Genomic DNA, 23,890 nt, shown 5'->3' on the forward strand with positions numbered 1-23,890 from the left:
GCCCTGTCTCAGCTCAAGGCCATTCCCTCTAGTCCTCTCCCTGCAGACACGACAGAAGAGACCATCATTAAAAGAAAACAAGAATTATTAACCTGTAGGCAGTTTTGATAAGGAAATATGAAAGCTGACCTTTATCTTTCTCTTTGATTTAAAGACATCTGTTTACAGCTTTTGCATAGATGAGAAATGCAAAGAAAAACGCAACATTCAATACATAGGAAGGAAGCCAAAATTGCCATAGATTCAAATAAGTGTCTTTATGAAACACCTAAGCATTAGAGTAACTCATGATACTTTATTATAGGTTGTTCATCACCTGTTCTGCACTGACACTTGTTTGTTCATTCTCTGCCTTGTGTATGGATGTGCTTGTATTTTCCACAGCACATGTTCCTTTGTGACCAACAACACTCAATCCACTGCTCCCCCAGCCTGGAGCTCCATGGGCTGTTGTGTCCCAAGGACAGGACCAGCACTGAGCCTTACTAACCCTCATGCAGTTGTCCTCAGCCACTAATTGAGTTGGCCCAGGTCTCTCTGTAGACCTTTCCCACCTCCTCCCACTGCTCTTAGATTGCTGCTCTCCTAGAGGAGAAATCATCTCTCTCTTCATGCAACACTAAGCAAACACAAGGTGCTGGCCCAAGTCTAGGGTTTCTAGGCTCTAAGGCAATACAAATAAACTTCATCTGAAACTCAATAAAAATCAGTAGGGAATGAAGATATGTATTGCATACATCTGCAAAACAAGAACATGAACTTAGATATGGGGTGTAAAAATCAGGATTTATTGGTGCCCAAGGTGTAGCTCTGTGCATCTTACCTTCCAGTCAGTGTCCCTACTGCAACGACAGATGCTGAGGGATGAAAACCTGAAGACTGTGCTGGATCCTGAAATGTTGCAGAAAGAAACACACTTTTTTACCAGTTCAAGCTATGAAGTTATAACAGAAACACAATTTAATTGTGAGCACAGTAAGTCTCTTGTTGATTTTTTTTCTTTTCAATACAAACTTAATGGGGAAAACCCCATTTTTAACCAATTGAAATATTATGCAGTATATTTTTTTTCCTCTATACAAGGCCACTGTTTTCTTTTCTTTACTATCTAAAAAATAACTATAGAAAACAATAACATCTACACAACATTCTTTTCCTTCTGAATTCTGACTATCATGCTGAAGATAGGGGGAGTAGTACCAGTCCTGATCAGTATTACTAGTCTTGTATTTGTGGTTCTCTTCCTAGCAAAAAAATATAGATGCCAACAGCACTGTACACTTCTGTATGATACAACACATAGATCCATGTAACCTAAGAGTATAAATTCTTGGTTTTAAGAGTTTTATGTTTAAGAGTTTTATGTTTATAATCAAATGGAAAAAATTATGATTTTTTTTCAAGTTACTACTTTAAAATATTTTTAATCAATAATCTTAAGAAAACCCAGACTAACAGAGAATTGCTATAACAGGAGAGCTGTGCTTAATAAATTCATACCTCTATAATCTTGTTCCAGATAGGATTATGAGTGGTAGCATCCCAGAGAGTAATGTGTTTGTCATGTCCACACGTGAAGAACTGAGGTTTAGAGGAATGGACTGCAAGTCCCCAAAGCTCATCAGTGTGACCCTACACAAGCAGAAATGTTTCTTGAAAAGAAATTCAAACCATCCAAACTAAACATGTTCAAACAGTATTACAATGACCAAACTAAATATTAAAGCACTACAAACATATGTTGGCATAGAGAAATAGATATTTACAACATTATTTATTGCCAAAGTACTGTAATAATAAATCAAACATGCACATATATGAAACTTAACTTTAAGCAATACCTTCACTGCGATTACACATTGAGAAATGTTCTTCTAAGGCAACCCCAGCTCACCTGGGTAATTGGGAAAAAATCTCCTGATAGCGTGCCCTGTAGGACGAAGTTTCTAGTGGTTCCTATTAATACAACGTCCCCTTTTCCCTCTGCTACTGTTCTGATTGGACCAAACTGCTCTGGAATCTGTGGTCATAACGGACAAAAAGAAAGATAAGTCAGACAATTTGTCAAGCATTGCTATTTTTAAAGACATATGGCCTAGCAAATGTGTTTCATAGATGCACAGAGAAGAAATGAAATAGATTCCTGTGTGTTGACTTGCAAAACTTTAGAACAACTTATATCAGCTCAGTAACTGTTTTTATAACAGTACAAGACATTGTCCATTTGTGCAGACAACCCAAGTATTTCAACAAACAGAAAAAGTTCCTTCACGCTGTGCTAACTCAATCATATTTGATTGCTGCTGTGATATCAGACTAAGCATTTCTACTCAAGAGCACTCCCTTGCAATGAATGTTTCTTTAACTGCAGCCTTGATTCTGAAAGTCAGTGCAAATCTCTACTATAAAGTTCAAGGGAAGATGTACAATAACAAAGAATGCCAAACTATGAGCAAATCAGAGAAAAGAAGGACACCACAGCACAATGACAACCATGCACCCTGTGCTGTGTTTAAAACTGAAATACAAAACCAGACATGACATTCCAGTTGCACATATATTTGCAACATTTCATATTATGTAGTAGAGTTTAAACCCTCCTCAGAGTTTTGTGCTGATTGATTGCTCTTACATTCATTACCTAAACAGTTCTGTAGTTCTGTCCAAATTCTGCTTGAATCCTTTAAGTTCCTACATTGCAACTTGATTAATTTTCAGATTTTTTTTATCATATGCAAACAAATCCAACATCAACCAAGAAATGAATGAAAAACTTTAAAGTACTAACACTCTCCCCCCAAAATCCTCACATCATTTTGAGAAAGGGGAAAGTACAAAAACCTTTTAACACTGGAATACTCTGAAGGTAAAAATGATCTCATGTCATGATCATCATCATGGAATCAACATAGAAATTTAGGGGTTGGAACGAATATTATAGACCCCTGGGCAGGGACACCTCCCACCACAGCAGGCTGCTCAAGGCTCATCCAACCTGGCTGTGAACACTGCCAGGGTTGGGGCAGCCACAGCCTCTCTGGGCAACCTGGGACAGTGTCTCACCACCCTCACAGGGAAGAACTTTTTCTTAATATCTAACCTAAATTTCCCCTCCTTCAATTTCTACCTATTGCCTCCTGTCCTGCCACTGCAGCTCCTAACAACTAATTGCAGCTCCTACAAAGAAAGGAAGAAATAATATGGAAGATATGAAGGCAAGATTTGTCTTCCAGTTACCATAGAACTTAAAAAGGAAATACTATGCTAAAGAATTCACAGGCAATCACAGGAATTACCTGATGACTCAAATGATATTGCATTTTACCACTGATTTGCTTTCCCACAGAATACACATCCATAAAAAAAAAAAATCAAAAAACTGGTGTTCAGAACTGCATTTTGAGTAGCAGAGTAATTTCAAGACAGGCAATATCACCTCAGTCTTGTGAATTTTTTGGTAATTTCCATTCCAAGATATCAGCTTTCGGTCTTTTCCACCTCCTGACACCAAGGTGCCATCTCGCAGCATACACAGCGCGAATATTCCACCCTCGTGTGCCCCCTGCACTGCATGGCTTATCCTGTTGGTACCTGGACAGGAGGAGAAAAACAGCACTATTGAAATACTCAGATTAATAGCTCCATTTCTCCCAGGTTTTTTTTTCTCTATTTCTCTATTATCCATCAAAGATTATATCTAAGCAATGTTAACAGTGGGCATGGAGTGCTGGGTTAAAACACACAGACCCACAGAGGCTCAATTAATACATTTCATGATATATTCTCCCATCTCAAAAATGAAATGTGTACATAGCTCAGCTTGAACACAAAGTAAAACAGGCTCATTTAAACCTTTCATGGGGGTTTAAGCTAAATCATTTGACACATTTGACCTGCAGTAGCACTACATACCTTATCAACAGAGAAACCATAACCCAGTCCTGGTTATCCTCCAAGGATATTTCATAGCCTCCAGACACTGAACCTGCACCAAACCCTAACTAAGCTAGAGGTTGTTGTACATCTGGCAGAAGGAGCTGAATCACTCTCCAAAAGAGCCTGTACTTCTTTATTGATGAACTTGGCTTGTTCAAACACTTCTTCAGACTCAAAACACCTTCAAAATTGAATACATGATATTAAATATCTTTGATGAACCATTACTATTATGAAGTATAAAGAAATGATGAGTAGTGAAATGTGCCCCTTGCATCAAAGCTTGGCTAACTTGTTGTTTAGCACAAGTGAGGGCCTGATGCAAATTAGGAAGAACCAACTGCCTTTACTTTTATAAATCCCATTTGCTTCCATCCACATCGATGGATATAATGGCTCAGGTACAACTGATTTCTATTCAGAGTTTTTGCTAAGAAAACTCTGACCTGGTGGACACAGAGCTCTGAGTCAACAGCAGTGAACACACAGCAAGTACACTGTACCAAGAAACAAAAACAAGGACAATATTTTTGTCCAACCCAAAAGAGCCAGCAGAAGGTGAGGAGATCTTGAGCACACTGAGAATTCCCTTGCATTCCTGGGAGAAAGGGCAATCTTCTGCTTGCAGCCGAGGCAGAAATTAGTGTACTGGCATGACACGGTGGGGTTGGACTCGATGATCTTTGAGGTCTCTTCCAACCTGGCTGATTCTATGATTCTCTGACAACAAACCAGCCCTTGAGCAGTGCACTGACCCTGCCATGCCAGAACTGCCACTATCTCCCTTGTCTCTTGGCAGTGCAAAACAACAGTAAGGAACAGGGAGATGGGACTATGCAATTTCTAAACTCAGTTCAGAAGGAAAAGTGTTTTAAATGTCATGCTTTAAAAAGAAAAGGGAAACAACAGAGGAGCCACCCTTTCCTCAACAGCAGTGTAGTGGTCAGAAGCATAAGGAGATAACTGACTGACAGTCCTTGGATGAAAAAAAGTCTACACAAACAGCTCAGTAAGGCTCAATGGTGTAACTGATTCACTGTGTTGTTTTCTGGGTTTTATACCCTTCAAGTACCTTGGGAGAAAGCACTGAGTAAATAGGAAGCAACTGTCATCCATATCCCTTCTTCCTTTACTAATAAGGCTCCTTTCAGGGATTCTCCTTATTCCTAGGCATGGCACCTCATGCACTGAGTAAACATTTAGGATGTTGCTGCTGTTTGCCCTCCGGCAGGCATCGCCTTCTGCTGCCTGAGAAAAAAGTCTCTTCTTACTAGAAAATGCTTTCTTAGAAGCTCTTCCCATCCATCTGTTCTTTTGAAATAAAGCTGAGAAATTCAATTAGATCTGAATATATTTCAGCTTGATTTCCTAGGAAAATAAATACAGCTATTTGGTGTATTTTTAAAAGTGTATGTCAATAGGCATCATTTCTGCAAACACTAGAGTGACACTGTAGGAGACTGGAGATCATCGATTAGATTGACAATGTTTCTTTCTATCACAATGATTAAGGAAAAGAGGTTTTCCTGCCACTTCTTCAATCAGCAAAAGCCACACATGCTGGCATAGCTCTGTGAGTCAGTATTTGATCATAGGGAACACATTCTATAGGATTTTGTGCTCTACCAGTCAGGTATAGATGCTCTTTAGGTTCTTCTAGAAAAGAATCCAGACACACCCTGCTGGAGTGGTTTTGGGAAAGAACTCAAAGAGAAAACAAAATTTATTCTTCTTAAAATGAATCTCTACACTCATGTAAAAATTCACACCCTTTTACATTAAAATGTCACCATTAGCTTCAATCTTATCTTACCTTTCCCCCAAACCAAAATGTTTCCGCTTGAGTCTCCTGTAATAGTATCACCATTTTCAGAAAAGGTCACACACAGGACAAACTTTGGCTTCTCTTGTTTCTGCATGGTTATGAAAAATACACACTCACAGCAACACACAACCCATTGCTTTTAACTTTATGCATTTGAGTAATTTAGTTGAGACTTACACAGCTCTATTATTACTTAAGTATCTACACAGGAGTTAAACACATTCCTACAGTGTAAACAGTTAATCTGTGCAAGGGCAGAAGCTGCATCAGCTGAGGTTGGTGGCCTAATCCTGCACCCTTTCATTGCAGGTTGGGGATAGAGTGAGTGACAAGACCTGTCAACATCTAACACAAGACCAGGAGTGCTCTGAGATAAACTGAATCCCCCAACTACTGCACAATCCCAAAGACTTTAAGTATTTAGGAATGGCCAAAGATGCAAACAAGCTTTCTTATGATAATTTTTAACTCCAAAGTTTCTAGGAGAAAAAAGTACTAGTAGGGTTTGGCTGTAGTGTAAGAATTAAGGAATCATCCCTGGAAAGAATCTCAGGGTTCAGTTGTGGAAATTTTGCTTTGAGCCTCTGCAGCAACAAAACAATGCAATGTATAAGGGAACAAAAAATTCACTAGTGGCTTCTAAGGATGCTATTTACATTCCTTGTTGACAATCTGTGTGTAGGACCTCTTTCTCCCTCAAACTAAGGACTGTCCTCAGCTAGGGCCACCACACTTTTCCATCTGCAACAACCATAGAATAACAGAGCCAGAACAGAGGGAGAAATCTGCCCAAGCAGCTTAGGAGTTAAAAATGCATGAAAACTAAAATGTGACAAAATTGAAATGCATTATCTCAGCATCTCCTCCTGTTTTCACACCAAGTAGATTAATGGACATTGCAAAATAGTTGTTTTGACTACAGTTGCAAACCAGGACTCCACAAGCAGTTAACTAGGCCCTGCTGGAGTTATCTGCAGTCACCGCAAACATCCCTCAGTTGTGCATGCAACTGCTGGAGAGCTTAGTCTGTATTCCAAAACAAAACCAAATCAAGACCTTGAAATGAAAATGATATTTACCAAAGAGTGGTCAGCTCAGTCTCTATTTGTATTACACATTTGTGTATGTATCTGAGCAGAACAGAGGAAAAGGGAAGAATATTCATACACACGTATTTTATGGGGTTTTGTGTCTTTCCTCTGACAACATTAACAATAACCCTCCAGCATATGTCACTCTCTGTGTTTTATTTTTAACATGAGGTAGTCATGGAGAGTTTTCAGGTCATTTTATTTGGCAGGGGGATGGGTTGGAGTGGGTGGGTGGAGATGTGTAGCATAAAGAATATAGGAAAAAGAATATGAGGAACAATATGGCAATGGCATTTCAAAACTTCAACGTGGAAGTTTCACCCTTGGAAAAGTTCTCTGTCCCATACCATAAATGCCACCTGAGCTTCTGCAGAATTTCAAGTTTAATAATCATCACTTGTTTTGATTTACTCAAACCTTATTAACCCTTACTTCTGCATGTCTGTACCATTAATACATAATACAAACACAAAATCAGAGAAATATTTAATTTTACCTCAAATAATCCTTGTTTTTTAATAAGGGAATTCCCTTCTAGTGTCCAAAAATAAAGGTGTGATTTTCCACAAGTAACTATTATATTTGTATCAGTAGGGTGAAAATCTGCAGCAAATACAGCCTCATTAGAGCACTTGAAAGGAAAAAGAAAAACATTGTATCAAAATCCAAACTTCAAAGAAAACAAAACACTATTACACAGTTCTTTAGTTATATAAACTCCTGATACAAGGCAAATTCTGAGTTATTCATTTACTTACACAGCCTGCAATACTTTGGTAAAATACTTCGAAAGACATAAAATATTTTGCCTTCAAAGTTAGTGTCAAAATTTATCCTTCAAAACCATGTCAGATAACGAGAAGTTCAACAAAAAAGATTAGTTTGAAACATTTTGTTTCTGCACATCCTATCACTGCTGCCCAGACCTTTCTAATCCATTCTAGAATGACAACAATAGTAAAATAAATTCAAAAACCAACCCCAAACTATTGGGATAATCCCAACAGAGAGAAAATATTCATTTCCTTCATGTTCTTTGCCTTTTGTAAGGTGAAAGTGTTAAAAAGGCACAAGAAGTTAAGTACAGAAAGACATTTTATGACAAGAAATCCAGGTCTACATACAAGCAAGTAGTACAAAATATCTTATTGCAACACCTTGACATCTGCCAGCCTTTCTTCTTTCTGCCAGTCCCACACAGAAAGCACATGGTCATTTGAGTCATCCACAGAGCACAGGCTACTTCCTCCATTCTGAGACAAAACATGGAAAATATGAATGCAGCACCCAAACAACGTGGGGAACACATAAATACACACTCAAAATAGTTAAATACTTCTGTGGAAGTGAAAGTATTTATACATATTTACACTTTAGCTGTTATATTTTTAGTTATCCATAGATCTCCATAAACTATAATTTATAGGGTCATTGAAAACTAAGGCTAAAAATAGATCTAGGAGAGAAACTCTGGCTAAATGCAGCTAAATGTCAGGAATGAGGGAGGTACATTTTACAAACATTCAGAGGTGGAAATTCCAAAGGCAAACTACACACCCTTATCCATTTTGTTAAAAGAGCTTTTCCTGATAATTATCCTGAGTTTCTTTCTTTGCAATTTCAATCAATTATTTCTTCTCAGATCTCTGTGAGCATGGGGAAGAATTTTACCCTTCATATTGGTATATTGGATCAAACCCAGGGAAATTAGAAAACACTTACTCCTGGCAGGTGTCTTTTTTTATAGTTATGTCTTCTATCACTCTTTCTTAATGACCTTAATTCCTTTAATCTTTCTTCATGCATCATATTTCCTAGATCTTCTCCCATTTTTCTGATGTATGAACCCAAATTCCAACCAAGACCCTACCTGAACTAGGGGCTCACTGACATCAGTCTAAGTAGTGATGGGAACTGCTGTATAATAAACAGATCTTTTACAAACTGTATCTACCTGGAAGGTACTTTTTGGACCATTTTCCCCAATTTGTTTGCTGTTCCTTCCTAGCTGTGGGTCTACAGTGGAATAAACCACCAAGTAATGTCTAGTTGCTTTCCAATCCATTCAAATACGATTTTTTGCATCCTGTTTCTCCTGGCATCAGTTACATTAGCTTTGACTGCAGATGAGCTCACAGGAACAGACCCAGCCTGTGGTTAGACAAGAACTCTTTTGGCACAGTGCTGACACAAACAGCCCTTCCTCTGCCACCCATAGCAGTGCCACTTGTTGCTGCCTCTTGAGCTGAGCCACTGCAGAAGTCTTGGCTATCACAGAGTGAACCTGCTTGGGGAACAGAGTGATTTTGAGGGGAAAAGAAAACTCAAGGAAACCCTGCTTTGTTTATTTTTCTTACACATGAAATTACTTGGTTGTTTTCCTGCAATACACGTCTCAGAGATAGCTACAAAAATAAGCGTGCCAAGGCAGCTCAAGAGGTGGGACAGAGAAGGACTGAGAAACCTGAGGAGGACTGTCTGAAAAAGGAGAGAAGCAGTACTGCTACGGAATGGAAGTGATGCTCAGAACAGGGTGAGCTGTGAAATCACAGCATAAACCAAACATATTAAATATTTGCTTTCTCCTAGCACATGTCAATAGCAACCTTCTCTTATTAAGCACCTATTTCCCTCCAGGAAGGTATTTACAGAGCATTTCCTTGCTATTCTGTTTTATTCCTTCAAATGTGATCTTGAACTGCGCTGACTTTCACCTTTGTATTTTTAACCACTTCTCCCAATTCACTCCTTTCTCTTCTACTTTTCCTAAAACGTTGTCATCAATGGATTTCAAGTGTTTGTAGAAACTTTCACCAAAGTACATTTTGCCTAGGGCATAGACCATTTAGTCCTCTCCTATTTCAAAAGGCTGTTGAGACAACCAAATACCACCACGTACACAGCTGTACATGGAGGGCTTTGAGACTTGTGCACATCAGGTTTTAGATGGGACTTGAATTCTGCCTATATCAGCATATGGGTTTTTTTTTACCTCTCTGATAGACTAGACTTCAAAGGCTGATGCCAAGAAGCAAACAACAAGTCTGCTTTACAATCCTTTATCCATGTCTTTGCTGCTTTCAAGCAAAAGATTTTATTGCTCCTATTGGAACTTCCATTTTTAAAAAGTCTTTCATCAGTCACAGTTAACAGGGGGTTAAAATATGCAGAGCAAGTAACTGTCTTATGTAGGGGGAAACAGAATAGGATGATTCAAGAGAAGTAAGGATACTGACATTTCAAGTATACAAGTACTTCTGCAACTGCTTGTCCCTGAAGAAATTAATTGCATTTTATGGTAAGCATAAGGTAGATCTCAGAGACTGCTGAGATATTGTTAACTTCAATAACAATCTAAACTGTTAAAAGCAAACTGGGTTGCAAACTTTCCTCCTCTAAAGAGGTACATGAGAGGAAAGACAGCAGGGAAGTTTGTTTTGGGCAAGGAAGCTAAATTTGTAAGGCTTCAGAAACCTTTTCAGCAAACAGACTTAATATGACTATCCTCAGTGAATGTGCAGACAACAGTAAGTTGGGTGGGAGTGTGGATCTGCCTGAGGGCAGGAAAGCTCTGCAGAGAGACCTGGACTGACTGGATCAATGGGCTGAGGACAACTGCAGGAGGGTCAGAAAGGCTCAGTGCTGGTCCTGCACATCATACCCAAAAATTCCATGCAGTGCTACATGCTGGGGGAGGAGTGGCTTGAGAGCTGTTTGTCAGAAAGGGACTGGGGAGTGCTGGTGGCAGTGGCACAGTGTGAGCCAACAGTGTGCACAGGTGTCCAAGAAGATCAATGGCATCTTGGTATGTATCAAGAACAGTGTGGCAGCAGGACTAGGGCAGTGATCATCCCCCTGTACCTTGTGGTCCGAGGCCAAACCTCAAGTATTGTGTTCAGTTTTGGGCCCCTCACTTTAGAAAGGACATTGAGGCACTGGAGCAAGTCCAGCCAAGGGCAACAAGGGCAGAAAAGGTCTGGAAAACATTTCATATGAGGAAGGGCTGAGGGAATTATGCTTGTTTAGGCTTGAGAAGAGGTGACCTCCTGCAGCTCCCTGCCAGGGCTGGAGAGAGGTGTGGGATGTGTGTCCTGCCAGGGCTGCAGGGAGAGGATAGAGGGAATGGCCTTGGGTTGAGACAGGGCAGAGTCAGATTGGATGTTAGGAAAAATGTTTTCCCTGTTAGGATGAGCAGACACTGGAATAGGTTGCCTAGAGAGGTAGTGGATTCACCATCCCTAGAGGTGTTGAAGAGGCATCTGGATCTGGCACTGGAGGATCTGGTTTAGAGTTTAGGGGTTCCAGCAGTGACAGGTTAATGGTTGGACTCAATGATCTTAGAGGTCTCCTCCAACCTTGATGATCCTATGATTCTATTAATTTCCTTTACTTACAGATTTAGAAAAAGCAATGCAAGTGACAGCTCGGTCAAAAAAGCCCATTCCAATGACATGCAGTGTGTTCAGAGTCACAGAATCCCAGACACGCACGTGTGGTGGCAATTGCTGTAAAACAGATACAGAAAGAGTCAGCTGAAACAATGATGTCCAAAATCCATCAGGATTTAAAAAAATGAGAATGTGCCTGAAAAAAACCCCATTTCACTGCAATTTACATTATGAAAATTATCAGAACTTCTCTAGAGTCACCTGGGTAAGCACAGACACACTAGAAATGGTTTGTTGATACTGATACAGCAGGCAGAGTGGCAGGTTAATGGTTGGACTCGATGACCTTAGAGGTCTCCTCCAACCTTGATGATTCCCTGTGCCTAGGACCAACATCTGGGACTGACTATATAGACCATCCAGCACATCACTGATCTCAAGTTTGTTCACTGAAGTTAACAGCTATTGAGACACTCTTCATTAAGTGAAAATTGTTGGTGATTTTGTGACATGGGACTTACTGCTAGGCCCAGGATCATCAGTTTAAACTGTACCAACTGAGATAATTCTGGCAAATATCAGACAGGAAGTGCAAAAAGAAGCTTCAGAACTTCTGAACTGCAATTTCAATGTCATAAAAACGGCCAGAGAAAAGAACTGCATCTTCAGAGTGTTCTTCACAATTGTAAACGGAATGAGATTTCTTTTTGGATATGAAATTCCAGATATGGATGCAGATCCCTCTCTCCTTTCCTTCCCTCCGCCTTTGGCTTCCCTCTGCGCTGCCTCCCAGGGCCACCAGGGGGCAGCCCCGGGACGCACTTGCTGATGGAGTTTGATCTCAACCTGATGAGGAGTTTAAACGCAGAATCCTCAACCTTTGCAGGGAAACAAGGACCATCTCCTATTTCCCCTGTTTTGCCGTCTCTTTCCACTGAAATGAATAGGTTTTATTAAAATATCAGAAAAAAACCCAAAAAGGCAACAGCCTTCCTTGCTGATAAGTAGTGAAATTGTCCTTTAACATAAATAAATACGTAATGAAATCAAGGCCACGCCAATACCTCAGTTGTAGAAATGGTCTACCTATATACCACATTCTGCTGAAGCACAGACATCAAATCTTTATATTTTATTTCAGAAATACAATGGAAAGTAATTGTATTTATAAAGCTAAGAAAATAACCACCAGTGACTGTTCCTATTCCAAACCCCAAGGTTTACCCTTTTTCTGATCCTTTTCCCTATCCCACTGTGAGTGGGGTGGTCTGGGTGAGTGAGTGGCTGTGTGGTACCTAGTTGCTGCCTGGGGTGAAACCAAAACACTCATTTACTTAAAGTAGTTAGCATATTGATAACCCATTTTTTGATCATAAAATTCTTCTTTGTCCTCTAAAACTTTGCAATAGTTTGGTTGTGACATCGTCTTCATACTCTGATGAGTAACTTCCTCCTTATGGTTTTCCTTCCTTGCTTGCACCCTTTCTTTCTCACTTGTCTTAGCTCTTTGGAGCAATGTTCATCTTGCTCTGTTCAAATAAATTCCTAGCCTACAGCTAAGCCTTATGATAATATAGGTAATAAGAGAGAGAAAAATATTCTTGCCTAGATGATGGCAAGATGAAGAGTGGAGTTTTTTCAGCAAACAACCCAAAGCCATTCTTACCTGTAGTTTAGATTTGGTAGCTGTGGTCAGAAATGAAGTTGCATTTGTATAGTTTAATCTATTTCTTTACCCCACACCCATCTGGCCTCTCAGGTCCCTTCCAGACCAGCTGCAAATTTACCTACAGTCTGTGTAAGTCATGGAACCAGAAAACATTGACCAATCTTGATACAGGACCTGGGTAACTGTGATAGAGGCACTCTCAACTTAAGTTTGGCTAGTGTTCAGTCCAGAAATGTAAGACCAATTTAACAACAACATGCAAAGAATATACCATGCATCTTCTTAATGCCAAGTTCTTACGGAATAGAAGCAAAGGGGTCACTCACTTTCCCATCCTTGGATGTCCCTGCAACTTGACCTGTTGCTATAGTGATCCTATCAGGATGAACAGCCAGGCTAAAAAAGAAAAGAAGGAAAGGCCAAACTTAAAGCCATTTACTATCTATTTCATCAAGCTATTACTCCAGCTTGTAATAAATAGCTCTATTTCAGTCACATAAAGCACAGAGCATACATGTACACTTATTAAAAATAGAAAAACAGAACTGACAAAACAATTGTTTTGGTCCTGTATTCAAAAAACTCCTCTTCCCTTATGAACAAGGCAGTAATTTCCTTAAACCCTAATACCTCAAAGCCCCAGTACCAGTCATATGGGACTCACCTCACCTAGACTTAAATGAGTGCAGTGTACAAGGAGTTTGCAGTCTGAGCTAGGTATCAGACTTCAGCTATCTCTAATCAGAGGTTGCAGAGATCTGGTCAGTCCCATCATTGCTGTCTAGTGACAGTCCTCCAGAGCAAACAGGTGTATCCACACAAACACTGCTCTTCAGGCTGTATGACCAGGCATTTAGTGACTTTTATAGGCAGGTAACAACTTCTAATACTTTTCAACAAATAAAAAAAAGTCCTTTACTAAGAACGGATACAGAAATTTGGAATATTGATTCAAAAATTAAAACAAGTTTTAAAAATGGTGATCAATGTTAACTAATGTCTCTAAGAAAAAAACAACCTAAGATCTGTAATAAAGCCTGGAATACAGTCTATTTTTTCCCCCAAATCCTCTGAATTCTTCTTTCACTGCAGCTGCTTTGCATGCAGCTCTAGAGGCCAAATACCCCACAAAGTGAACTATGGCAACAATTATTTCATCCTTACGATGCAGAAAGGTATCCTCTTTCCAATAAACCTGAAAGCTTTGAAGAGACAGAAAATTTGAAAGCAAGAAATGAGATGGAACAGGTCCAAGTTAAACATCTCCTTGTAAAACCACTGGATTATACAAATAATTCAATTTATGAAACATGCTCACAATTCAAACAGGTTTGCTTATCAGGTCTATTTTTGGCTTTGAGGGACAAAAGGTGTTTCATAATGCCTAATCTGAAAGGGATGTCCAACTCATTGCATACATCAGGGCCCATCAGATAATCCAGGTGCTCTTTTTCAGCCACACTCCGTGAGCAGACTGACACCAGCAAGATAAACCATATGTTTATTTTGATTTCCATTCAATGATATTGATATTTGCTGGTATCTAGTATCCTCTGAGCTTCACCACAGCTAAATCACTTTGAAGCCCAAGCTGCCATGTGTGCATAGCTGCAAACAAAGCAGGTTGCTCAAGACTATCTGCCACGGTGAAGGTTTGCCTGAAGACTACCAGATATACCACAGGTGAGATTAAAACTCTTTTGTTGGTTAGACTGAACCTAAAGAACCTGTACCTGGCATCCAGGCCCTGGTGAAGGGCAATAATTCAATCCTACTTAAAACAGGGAAGAAAAAGATTCTACTCAGTTCAATCATCCTAAAAGAAGAGCAATGAAAACGAGTGGATCCATCCCAAACAGTGTTTTATGAAGGAAACAAGAATGGTTATTAGGTGACTTACCACTTGACATCATCGTTATGACCAGTGTAATGTCTCTGAAGTTGCTCTTCAACATTGAATAACACGACTACAGACGCGATGAAATACACAGTTTCGCCCGTCGGGAGAAGATAGAGATTACTGCGACAGTCCCGACCCCTATAGCCATAGCTAGTGTGCTGGTCAAGCTGCAATAACATTAGCTACTAATGAAGAATGTTCAAAATAAGAAAAGACACGACGGATTCTCTGCCCTTGTAGCCTGCACCTCTTGGCTTGAGCACAGTGTTAGCACTTGACAGCTTCAGAGCTCCCTCCCTTAGCTCTCCCTTAAAAAGAGCTAATGCATTTTGCAGGCTTTGAACTCCTGAAAACCTCCATATCCTACAGAAAATTCATGGTAAAGAACACAGGAATTCATAGACATATTACCCCTTTAGTATCCTCTGGAATCTGCTAAGTACCAGACTAAGGCAATCCTCATTTTGTCCCAGGTGTATTTACTGTTTACACTGCTTGACTAATTGAAACACAAATGTAGACTGGATGGAAATGCCCATAAGTCACTCGGTACATCTCCCTGCATTACATGAGGATTGATTGTGTTATCTGGTGAGCAGGTTGATTGATTTCATTGTTCTGGCCATGACCAGCCTGATGGATAGGAACCATAAAAGGGTTGCATCATCCATTCTGATTTTTTTTTGCAATATTTAGCAGGCAGTGGCCCAGATTCTGATGAGAGTCATATCCACATGAATCTAAAATTAATCCAAGGAAATAACTGGAATTAATCCAGAAATAATCTCATTTAGACTGAATGTTAATGCAGCCAAATTATGTAGTTTTTTTCTTCTGAAGAATCATTAGGGACTACAACTATTTGGGCTTTTTTTTTATGGGAAGAGCATTAGCAGAATCTCAGCAAAACTGAAGTGAATTTTAATGCAGTCAACATGGAGAAACTGTGAAAAACTTATGAAGGGATAATGAACCCAAATCAATTGATATAAAAAAGATACTTGTACACTATATTCTATGGCCAGTGATAACCCACCCAAACTAAAATAGTCACGTTCATCTTATTGAAGTAGCAAAGTCAATAGTTATCTTATTTCAATTCTTATTTTAGAAGAAACAGCTTGATGAGTTTTCTGTAATAAATGCAATAGAACTTGTGCTGTCAACACAATCATCAAACTGTGCATCCAGAAATACAACTTTTAGACTTGCAAACTGAAGCATTTCAGCCAAAGTTGCTTCAAATTTGAGCTATTAAAACTTGAAGAGATTGAAACAATCAATATCTTCAATTACAAAGAATTTACTATCAATGTTGAATCTCTCTGTGAAGGTTAGAATTGCTACAGTAGATTGCTGGACAATGTTCTATTTGTTCAAATTTATTCTTCTCTCTAAGGCATTTTCTCTCTAGGGTCAGATACCATTACCAACTAAAGCCAACATAATATTTCCCTAGTTCAACAACATATAATCAAACTTAAGAGTGAAGCAGCAGCTGAAGTTAGCATAAGGAATTGAACTCCTAAAAAAAGTGAAGTAAAAACATTACACAGACATTCATAAGAAATAAATCTCGGTGCATAAAAATAGCTATTAAATGGGAAAGATTACATTCTTTAGGGAAAATCTCCTTTCTTTACTATTCTTCCTGTCAGGAACAATGCTGCATTCAACCCTTCACATGACTGCTGTTGTCAAACACTCAGTTTCTTTCTAGCAGCCTTTTTTCTCAGATGCAAACTCCTGGGGTTGATCCCTCCTTCTCCTCAGTGTTTCCCACACTCGGATTTGGTGGCTTCAACTTGGATTTGGTGAGCTGGCACTTCAGGGAATGTTACCTTGACCTTTTCTTTTCATTTGGCCTGCAGTTTTTGTTCCAAACCTCCTGCTTGCCAAGTGAGCTGCTCTCAAATGGATCTGGGCAGGCCATTGCTCCCGCCCTGATGTCCCCCAGTGCTGATTTCTCACTCGGATTTTCCACCTCTGCTCCAGCCCTCCCTCACACTTCATCACTCAGCATTTCTGTTTCTTCAAGTCTGAATATATATGATGATCTATCACAGGTCTGAATCTTTCTCAGCTTACCCAGATACCTGCTAACATGACTAATATCCCTTTTATGGTTTTGCTATGCCCTGAAATCTATGCACATTAGATTTTCTTCCTTCTGTTTCTCATCATAGTCTGCTCTGCCCTTTCCATTTCTCCACCCCTCCTCCAAGATCTTGTTTTTCTCTATCCCCATTCTTACATTATAGAGCATTTCAGGCTGCAATCCCACAGTCAGGCTCATTCATCCACTAAAAAAATATTTTCTCCTACTCCTGCCCTGTTACTCTCCAATCAAACATTGCAGCTTCCCCAACCCAACTGGGATGAATACCTGCAATAGTGGTAGGTTTTCTGCTGTATTTGTTTTTCTTCTTCAATTTTTTAGACTCCTGCCCCAGCTTCTCATCATTATAGTCTGTAAATTGGGCATTACCTTCTGCCCCCTTTTTTCATCTTTAAATCTTTTGTGTACCTCCTCCTTGCTGTCCTCAACAACCATTTAGAATAACCATTTAGGGTTAGTTAGACCATTTTATTCATTCCTGGCTCTTCTACTCACAGATAACCTCTACAGACAGGAATCTGCTGGGTATCCTGACACACACCTGGAAGGACATATGAATACTCAAACTAAAAATAATAGTCCATCTGGCAAATATTCAGTCATTTAAATAAGCTGAAGTGAGAAACTAATGAGACTGAAATCATGACCTACTCTAATTATAATTTCTTATAATAGTCTGAAATATTGACTTCAGCTTCCACCTACACATTGCTAATGACAATCTGTTTTGTTTGGTGGTTGGTTTTTTTATGGTTTCAGCAAGCATCACAACACTTCCCCCTGTATCATCCTTCAGCCCCTGAAGCTCTTTGCATCTGTAAATTAAAGACATCACTCAATTCTGTTGTGATATATGGTGAGAGCCTGTACAGCAATGAGATGGCAAAACGCTGCAAGCAGCATTTATCACTCTCATCTCAGCTGGTTTATTAATTTTGTGGATTTTTGTTGTCTTTTTAACTCATCTCCAGTTATTTGTGTACGCATTATCTATGCAGTTCCAGCAGAGTGGGATAGAACCTACAGGCTCAGCTGCAATAGGAATAATAAGAATGGTTACTAAATCTGTCATTAATCTCTTGTGAATACAAAGGGACTTTTGGAAACTCTCTGAACATTCTGAAACCACATGCAGTTCTATTTATACAACTTTGAAAAAGGCTATATGCAGCCTGTCTTCTTCTTTTTATGAAGACAAAGCAACTTCCTATTTGCACTGTTTGGGACCAAAACCCAGATTTTTTTCTTAAAAGAGAAAACCTTATGAAGACTTCATCTCTCTAAAGATAGTGGATATTACAAACAGACTCAGATCTTGTTGTGTCTATATTTTATCTTGAGTCATCTGTTATATATACTAAGATTATACAAAAATGAAATGTCTTTTTTATCCAATAAAGAATATATTTAATCATTATACTTACAAGTGAAATGGGAAAATTTCTGTATATACTGATACACTGATTTCTTTCAAGTCAGAACTCTGTAATTATGTCCACTCAGAAAAGTCAGTGGAAGATTCTGGTTGTTGGATACTTATGGTGGAAGATTCTGGCTGTTAGATATTTACAGTAGAAGATTCAGGTTGTTGGATATTTATGGTGTTTAAACACAGTTCAAAATGTAAATATTACTTTGTATATGCTACTTTATGAATTTCATTGCTAAGCACCTCTCAGTTGCAAAGCAGAACTCAGTTTCAGGGCTGATTCAAGCACTGAAGTTGAATGTAGCATCCTCTTAAGCACACATTATAAAACAGTTTAAAATGATAAATTACTGCTGAGAATCAGAAAAATGATGAGCTTGTTTCATGCATATTATAATTAATAATCACAGCTCACTACATTCTTATGATATGCCTAGTTTAATCTTTGGCTAATTAGGATGTTTCAGACTTAACCTTCAGGCAACATTTAAGCAAAGTCTTCCTTGTGCTGCCAACCTGTACTTCACAAGGTGAAGAACAGCAGCTTGGAGAAGTTAACACCTGTTTCCAATGGAATGTCACTTGGCCAAGTAACCCTAAGACCTTAATTCTGCTACAGTTCAGCTCCCAAAGTTATTTAACCCAGATCGTTGAGGAATGATTGATTTCCAGTAGTCCTCCAGCACAGAAAGGATACACCCATTCCAGTTTAAGCCTCTTGGCTGGTAGTTCTACTTTTGCTTCCAAATTGTAAGATTCCACTTGCTCTTTGGGCATGTACATGGTAACAGGACGTCCACGAAGAAACATTTTTACGTATCCTTCCTCTACAAAAGGTCAGAAATGTTTAATGTTACACAAAAAAACACCATCAGGGGAGAATTCCAGTGCTCCTCCATCCCTTCCCACATAACAGTTTGGTGTGTTACAATTACAGAATGACATGCAATCTCAAACTTAGAAATTTAGCAGGTTTGGGTTTTTTTCCTGAATCATAATCACTAAGCAGATTTTTTTTAAAAAACATACAAAGTCCCTTTTTCCTCTAAATATTCTGAGTAGCAGAATTAGAACTAAACAATGTCATGAAGAACTATGAAATGGAAAGGTCTGAAATTGAAACTTCTTTTCGGGAAAAATAATGTTAAAATATTATGGTTTTTAAGTCTTAAAAAACGAAGGGGAAATACATCAAAGATTACAATTAACGCAGAAATGCCTCTTAAAATTAAGTTTATTTTTTTTTAAATCAGTGTTTACAGTTGAGCATCAGCATCTAAATTCTTTTCCAACACTCAGTCGCATTCTGTGCATCTCAGTGTAAAGTTATGCTTTACACTCAGTACAGTGTTAAGAGATACATTCGAGATATGGAACACAAACAATTAGTAAAGGGAATCATGCTGATGTACATGCAGAAAAGATGTGCTTTAAGAATTACTAAACATTGAAAAAGGAATGACAACATCGATAGCACATTCAAAGAAAGGAAAATGACATACAGGAGAGAAGCTACAAAAAACTCAATTGGCTGACAGAAGTAAACATTTCTAGAAGAAAATACTAAAAGTAATGTGTCGAACTGGTAAGAGATTATTTTGGGGGGAGAGAAGCAGAGATTAATAACAGATCTGGAAGTACTGACTTGGGGACTTCATGGGGCTTATAAAACTAGGAGATCTGGGAAATGCCATGAAGGTCTGACTAGGACTTTTGGGAACTGGCAAGGCCAAAGTGGGTCTCCTGTGAACTTCTGATGAAGTTTGTCCAGATTCAGAACGTGCTGGCTCTTGCTGCTTCATCGGCAGATCAAGGGGTTCAGCCTTGTTCGCATGCGAATCAAGCAGTTTTGGAGTCAGTGACATCTGTAGAGTTACTAGACAGAATAACCGTGGGCACAGAGGAAATGGAAGGGCAAAAGTAACAAAAATCATGTAAATGAAAAAAAATGACACAATTTAGGACTGTTAAAATTATGCTATGAATTGTTAAGTATCATTACAACTATACAGTTTGTCTTTTTAATTTGAAGGCTAAGGCTTTATTTTAATTGGAAAAATATGCATATGCTACAAATCCTGATTAGGTTAATAAAACGTATTGGTTGAACAAGTAAACATCATAGCTATGCTGTCTTACCTAAATAGATGTGTATTTTGCCTTTGGACTAACTCACATGGGAAAGAGATCTACCTGTCACAGTCAATTTACAGCTAGGTCTCTCTAGCTTCACCTGCAGAACTCATACGTAAAATGGAAACAACAGAAAACTTAATGCTAAAAAGAAGTGGTGATAATAATGGTGAAAAAATGGGGACAGAAGGTTGGAGGTTCAAGATGCCTGTGAAAATGATAGGATACTGGAATGGCTTTTTAAAATCTACTCCAATAGATCTGTATTGGAAAATAAAATCAAGGGTAGAGCATTAAACAGCAAAGCATGACAGCACTATTTGCATGCGCATGCAGCACCTATTTCATGAGCTCAAAACATGCCAATACTGCTGATGCTGGTACACTGGAAGTCAATAGATTTTTCAGCAGTAACAGCTACTGACTGTACTTATCAAAGGCTGTGAATGAAGGGAAGTGTAACTCACTAGGATGCTTTTCTCACCTGAGGCTTAAGGGAGTCATAAAACTTGCATTTAGCCATCTACAGTGGAAGTATTTGACCCAAACACTCAAGGCTAGGAAGTAGCAAGTAGACACCAGCAAGTATAGTAAACTATACCCAGTATAATATACCAAATATACAATTTATGCATTCAAAATGTGTGTGTGACTCCCTCTCCTAAGTATAACTTAGGCTACATCAGGCACAGAACTCATACTCTGTATCCATTTCTAACTTTTGGTAATACTAATTCTATCTCTACTCACTTTTGTTCCTGCTCCAAATATATTATCTACATAATCAATCTCCATCCTTTTCTCTGTACTTTTCTTAACTAAGTTTTTAAGACAGCAAAGCTCTAAATGTGAAGATACAGATGCAAAGACAGACAATGATTAAACTACACAGACAGACCAACAGTGAAAACTTTAAGACAAATGTATCTTTTACATCTGCAGTTTGGTAAATTTGAAACTGTTGTTGCAAAAGTTAACAGTTACGGAACTAAGAAGGCACGTGAATGCCAGGAGGATCTGCAAAGGAGACCAACCATTGATTGCAGGTATAAATTTGTACAAAGAATACACAGAGGTAGAGACTCTAAAAGACTTTGTCTTGAGAACAAACGATTTTTTGCTTTGTGAAATTCTACATCGATTGCAAAGCTGAAAGAGGCTGATTAGTGGAAAAACTGTTAGGATACAGCTATTTCTAAAAAGCAGATAAATCTGTGATTATATCACAGACATAAACATGCATCCAAAATGTGCATATTTACACTAGAGTTTAACTAAAGCTTTAGGAACCAATACGCTATGTTTACCAACTGTACCTCTGCTTTATGACACGGAGCAAAAAGCACTGAGAAATTAGTTGGAGGCCTAGGTCTGTTTATTCAACAGTCAGAAAAAATCTACAGTCTACTCAGTAAGAAAAAGCAAGGGAAAAACCAAGGCTTCTACGATCATGTTAGGCTAAGAGCAGAACAGCCAACAAAGGGGCAGATTCTATATGAATTTCAGCAGAAGTGCAGAATGCCATTTCAAACACAGTGAACATCCACGTGTTGCCATATAGCTCTCTCAACAGGTTTTTTTTCTTATTCAAATTCTTCCAGAGGAGTGTCAATTATAACCCATTCTTATGATTTAAGGCCACCTGAGGGTTATAATTCATTGGACAGTACAATAAATGGTATCACGTTTTTGTTTCATTCAAAAGAACTAGGAAAGTTTGAACATTGCAAAATGAAAGCAAGTTAGGGAACGGCTGTTTATACACTGAGCTTTTATCCCACCAGAACCATTTTGCTTCGAGAGCTATGAGGTTTTGGAAGTGCAGCCTACCTTTGCAGTGTGTCACACGGCGCTTCCCTTGTGATTACAGAGACAGAGACAGAAGGGCTAGATAAAGATGTGTTTGAATACAATAAACTCACTAAATACCTGCTCTACAGGCTGCCCAGTCCTATTCTCCTGCAGGCTAACCTGGGGCTTGACACAGAATTACCATCTAAACCCTTTTCCTCACTGGGAGGCTCTGGTTATCACTAAAATACTACCTTAAGCTCCATTAACCGACGACATACTCAGTAAAACAGCAAATATAACCTTCCTAGAAAAAATGCTTCATTTCAGGAGGAATTTTGTCCAGCTGAGAAGGACACCTGTGTAGTGTCACATCTGTTTAATTACAGATCTTTACCTATGGGAAAAGTGTCAGGAGAAAAAAAAATATTCCAAACACCTTTGTTTACATGATGCAAGGAAAGGAGAAATATCAGGCAAGGAAAGTATATCCTGTGCAAATCAGAAGTTTTCTTTTCCTAAGCCAACAGTTTTCATGAAAGGGACATGAACTGTGATTATATTGTCACAGGAGACTTCAGTCCTTACTTAGTTTCATGTATTATTGACTCCAAAATCAGTTACACTAAACCTTGCAGCATGGCTTAAGAGCTTTGTTGGATGCTGATCAATCGGTGCAGTAAAAAGAGATCTTCAACTTGTTCAGCTTAATGTATGATTACTGTCACAGAACTATGCATAAAAATAATATGATACATCTGATAAATCATCAGGGTTTTATTTCCCTTCCTTATTTTGTTAGAATAAAGCTTTATTTTAGTTGCCCTTGGTTTTTCAGAGCGAAAATAACTGTTATGACACTATTCAGCTTCGTATTTTTATTGAGATTTTTTTCAGATGTAACTGTCTAATGACAAGGACAAACTCTGCTTTCATTCACACCTACTATTTCACTTTCAAAATCTTTTAGCAGGGACAATACATGAGTAAGAAAAAATTTAAAGAACTTTTCAAACTAAACTACCAAAACTGTAGTAACAAAACATCTTTTTGATTTGTAATTTGACAAATTATAATTCCAAGGCTTTGGGACAGATGTGGCATTCTAACAGTTGTAGAGGGTTCCCTTTTGTGACAAAATTACCATGACAGCATCATAGCTGGAGCTTGGCATTGCTTTAATTAACAAAAATCTTAATAGTGCTCGGAAAGGGAAGACACATGTGATGTAAGAAGACATGGCATTTTTTGTCCTTGTCTTCATACAAAGAATCCCAACTGTAAAATACACCTATTGGGCCAATAAAAACCAGAGCAAACTGAGTAACTTTTTAAAAATATGTTACCAGCAGCCTGTAAATATCCTGTTTAGATTCCCAATACCAGTTTCTAGGCATACACAGAAGGAGGGGAAGGGGGGGAACACCCAAACAAAAAATCCTAACATGTTATCACAGTTGTTACTGCTTAAAAATGGTAAAAGTTCCTACCTGCACTGAACATTGGTTCCTTGGGTTTGCTGTGAAAATAATGAACAAATCACTGTTTAAAACACATGCACATCCAGTCTGCACATACAAATGTATTGACATCAATATCAAACTAAAAA

The 23,890-nt window shown here is 38.6% G+C and overlaps 1 protein-coding gene across 1 annotated transcript in view; it reads right to left on the bottom strand.

Moving 5' to 3' along the window:
- The window catches only part of EML1 (echinoderm microtubule associated protein like 1), a 54,225-nt gene that overhangs the window by 9,399 nt on the left and 20,936 nt on the right, over window positions 1–23,890 (bottom strand). The window contains exons 4-15 of the mRNA XM_009082546.1: window positions 23,772–23,800; window positions 19,055–19,184; window positions 14,810–14,959; window positions 13,236–13,305; window positions 11,247–11,357; window positions 8,010–8,105; window positions 7,349–7,483; window positions 5,750–5,849; window positions 3,437–3,591; window positions 1,895–2,020; window positions 1,501–1,632; window positions 824–891 (exon numbers count right to left, since the gene is read on the bottom strand). Coding sequence (XP_009080794.1) covers window positions 824–891; window positions 1,501–1,632; window positions 1,895–2,020; window positions 3,437–3,591; window positions 5,750–5,849; window positions 7,349–7,483; window positions 8,010–8,105; window positions 11,247–11,357; window positions 13,236–13,305; window positions 14,810–14,959; window positions 19,055–19,184; window positions 23,772–23,800 — 1,302 coding nt within the window. The remainder of the gene's footprint in view (window positions 1–823; window positions 892–1,500; window positions 1,633–1,894; window positions 2,021–3,436; window positions 3,592–5,749; window positions 5,850–7,348; window positions 7,484–8,009; window positions 8,106–11,246; window positions 11,358–13,235; window positions 13,306–14,809; window positions 14,960–19,054; window positions 19,185–23,771; window positions 23,801–23,890) is intronic.

This window comes from Acanthisitta chloris, unplaced genomic scaffold (genome assembly GCF_000695815.1).
Source record: "Acanthisitta chloris isolate BGI_N310 unplaced genomic scaffold, ASM69581v1 scaffold15419, whole genome shotgun sequence".
NCBI lineage: Eukaryota > Metazoa > Chordata > Aves > Passeriformes > Acanthisittidae > Acanthisitta > Acanthisitta chloris.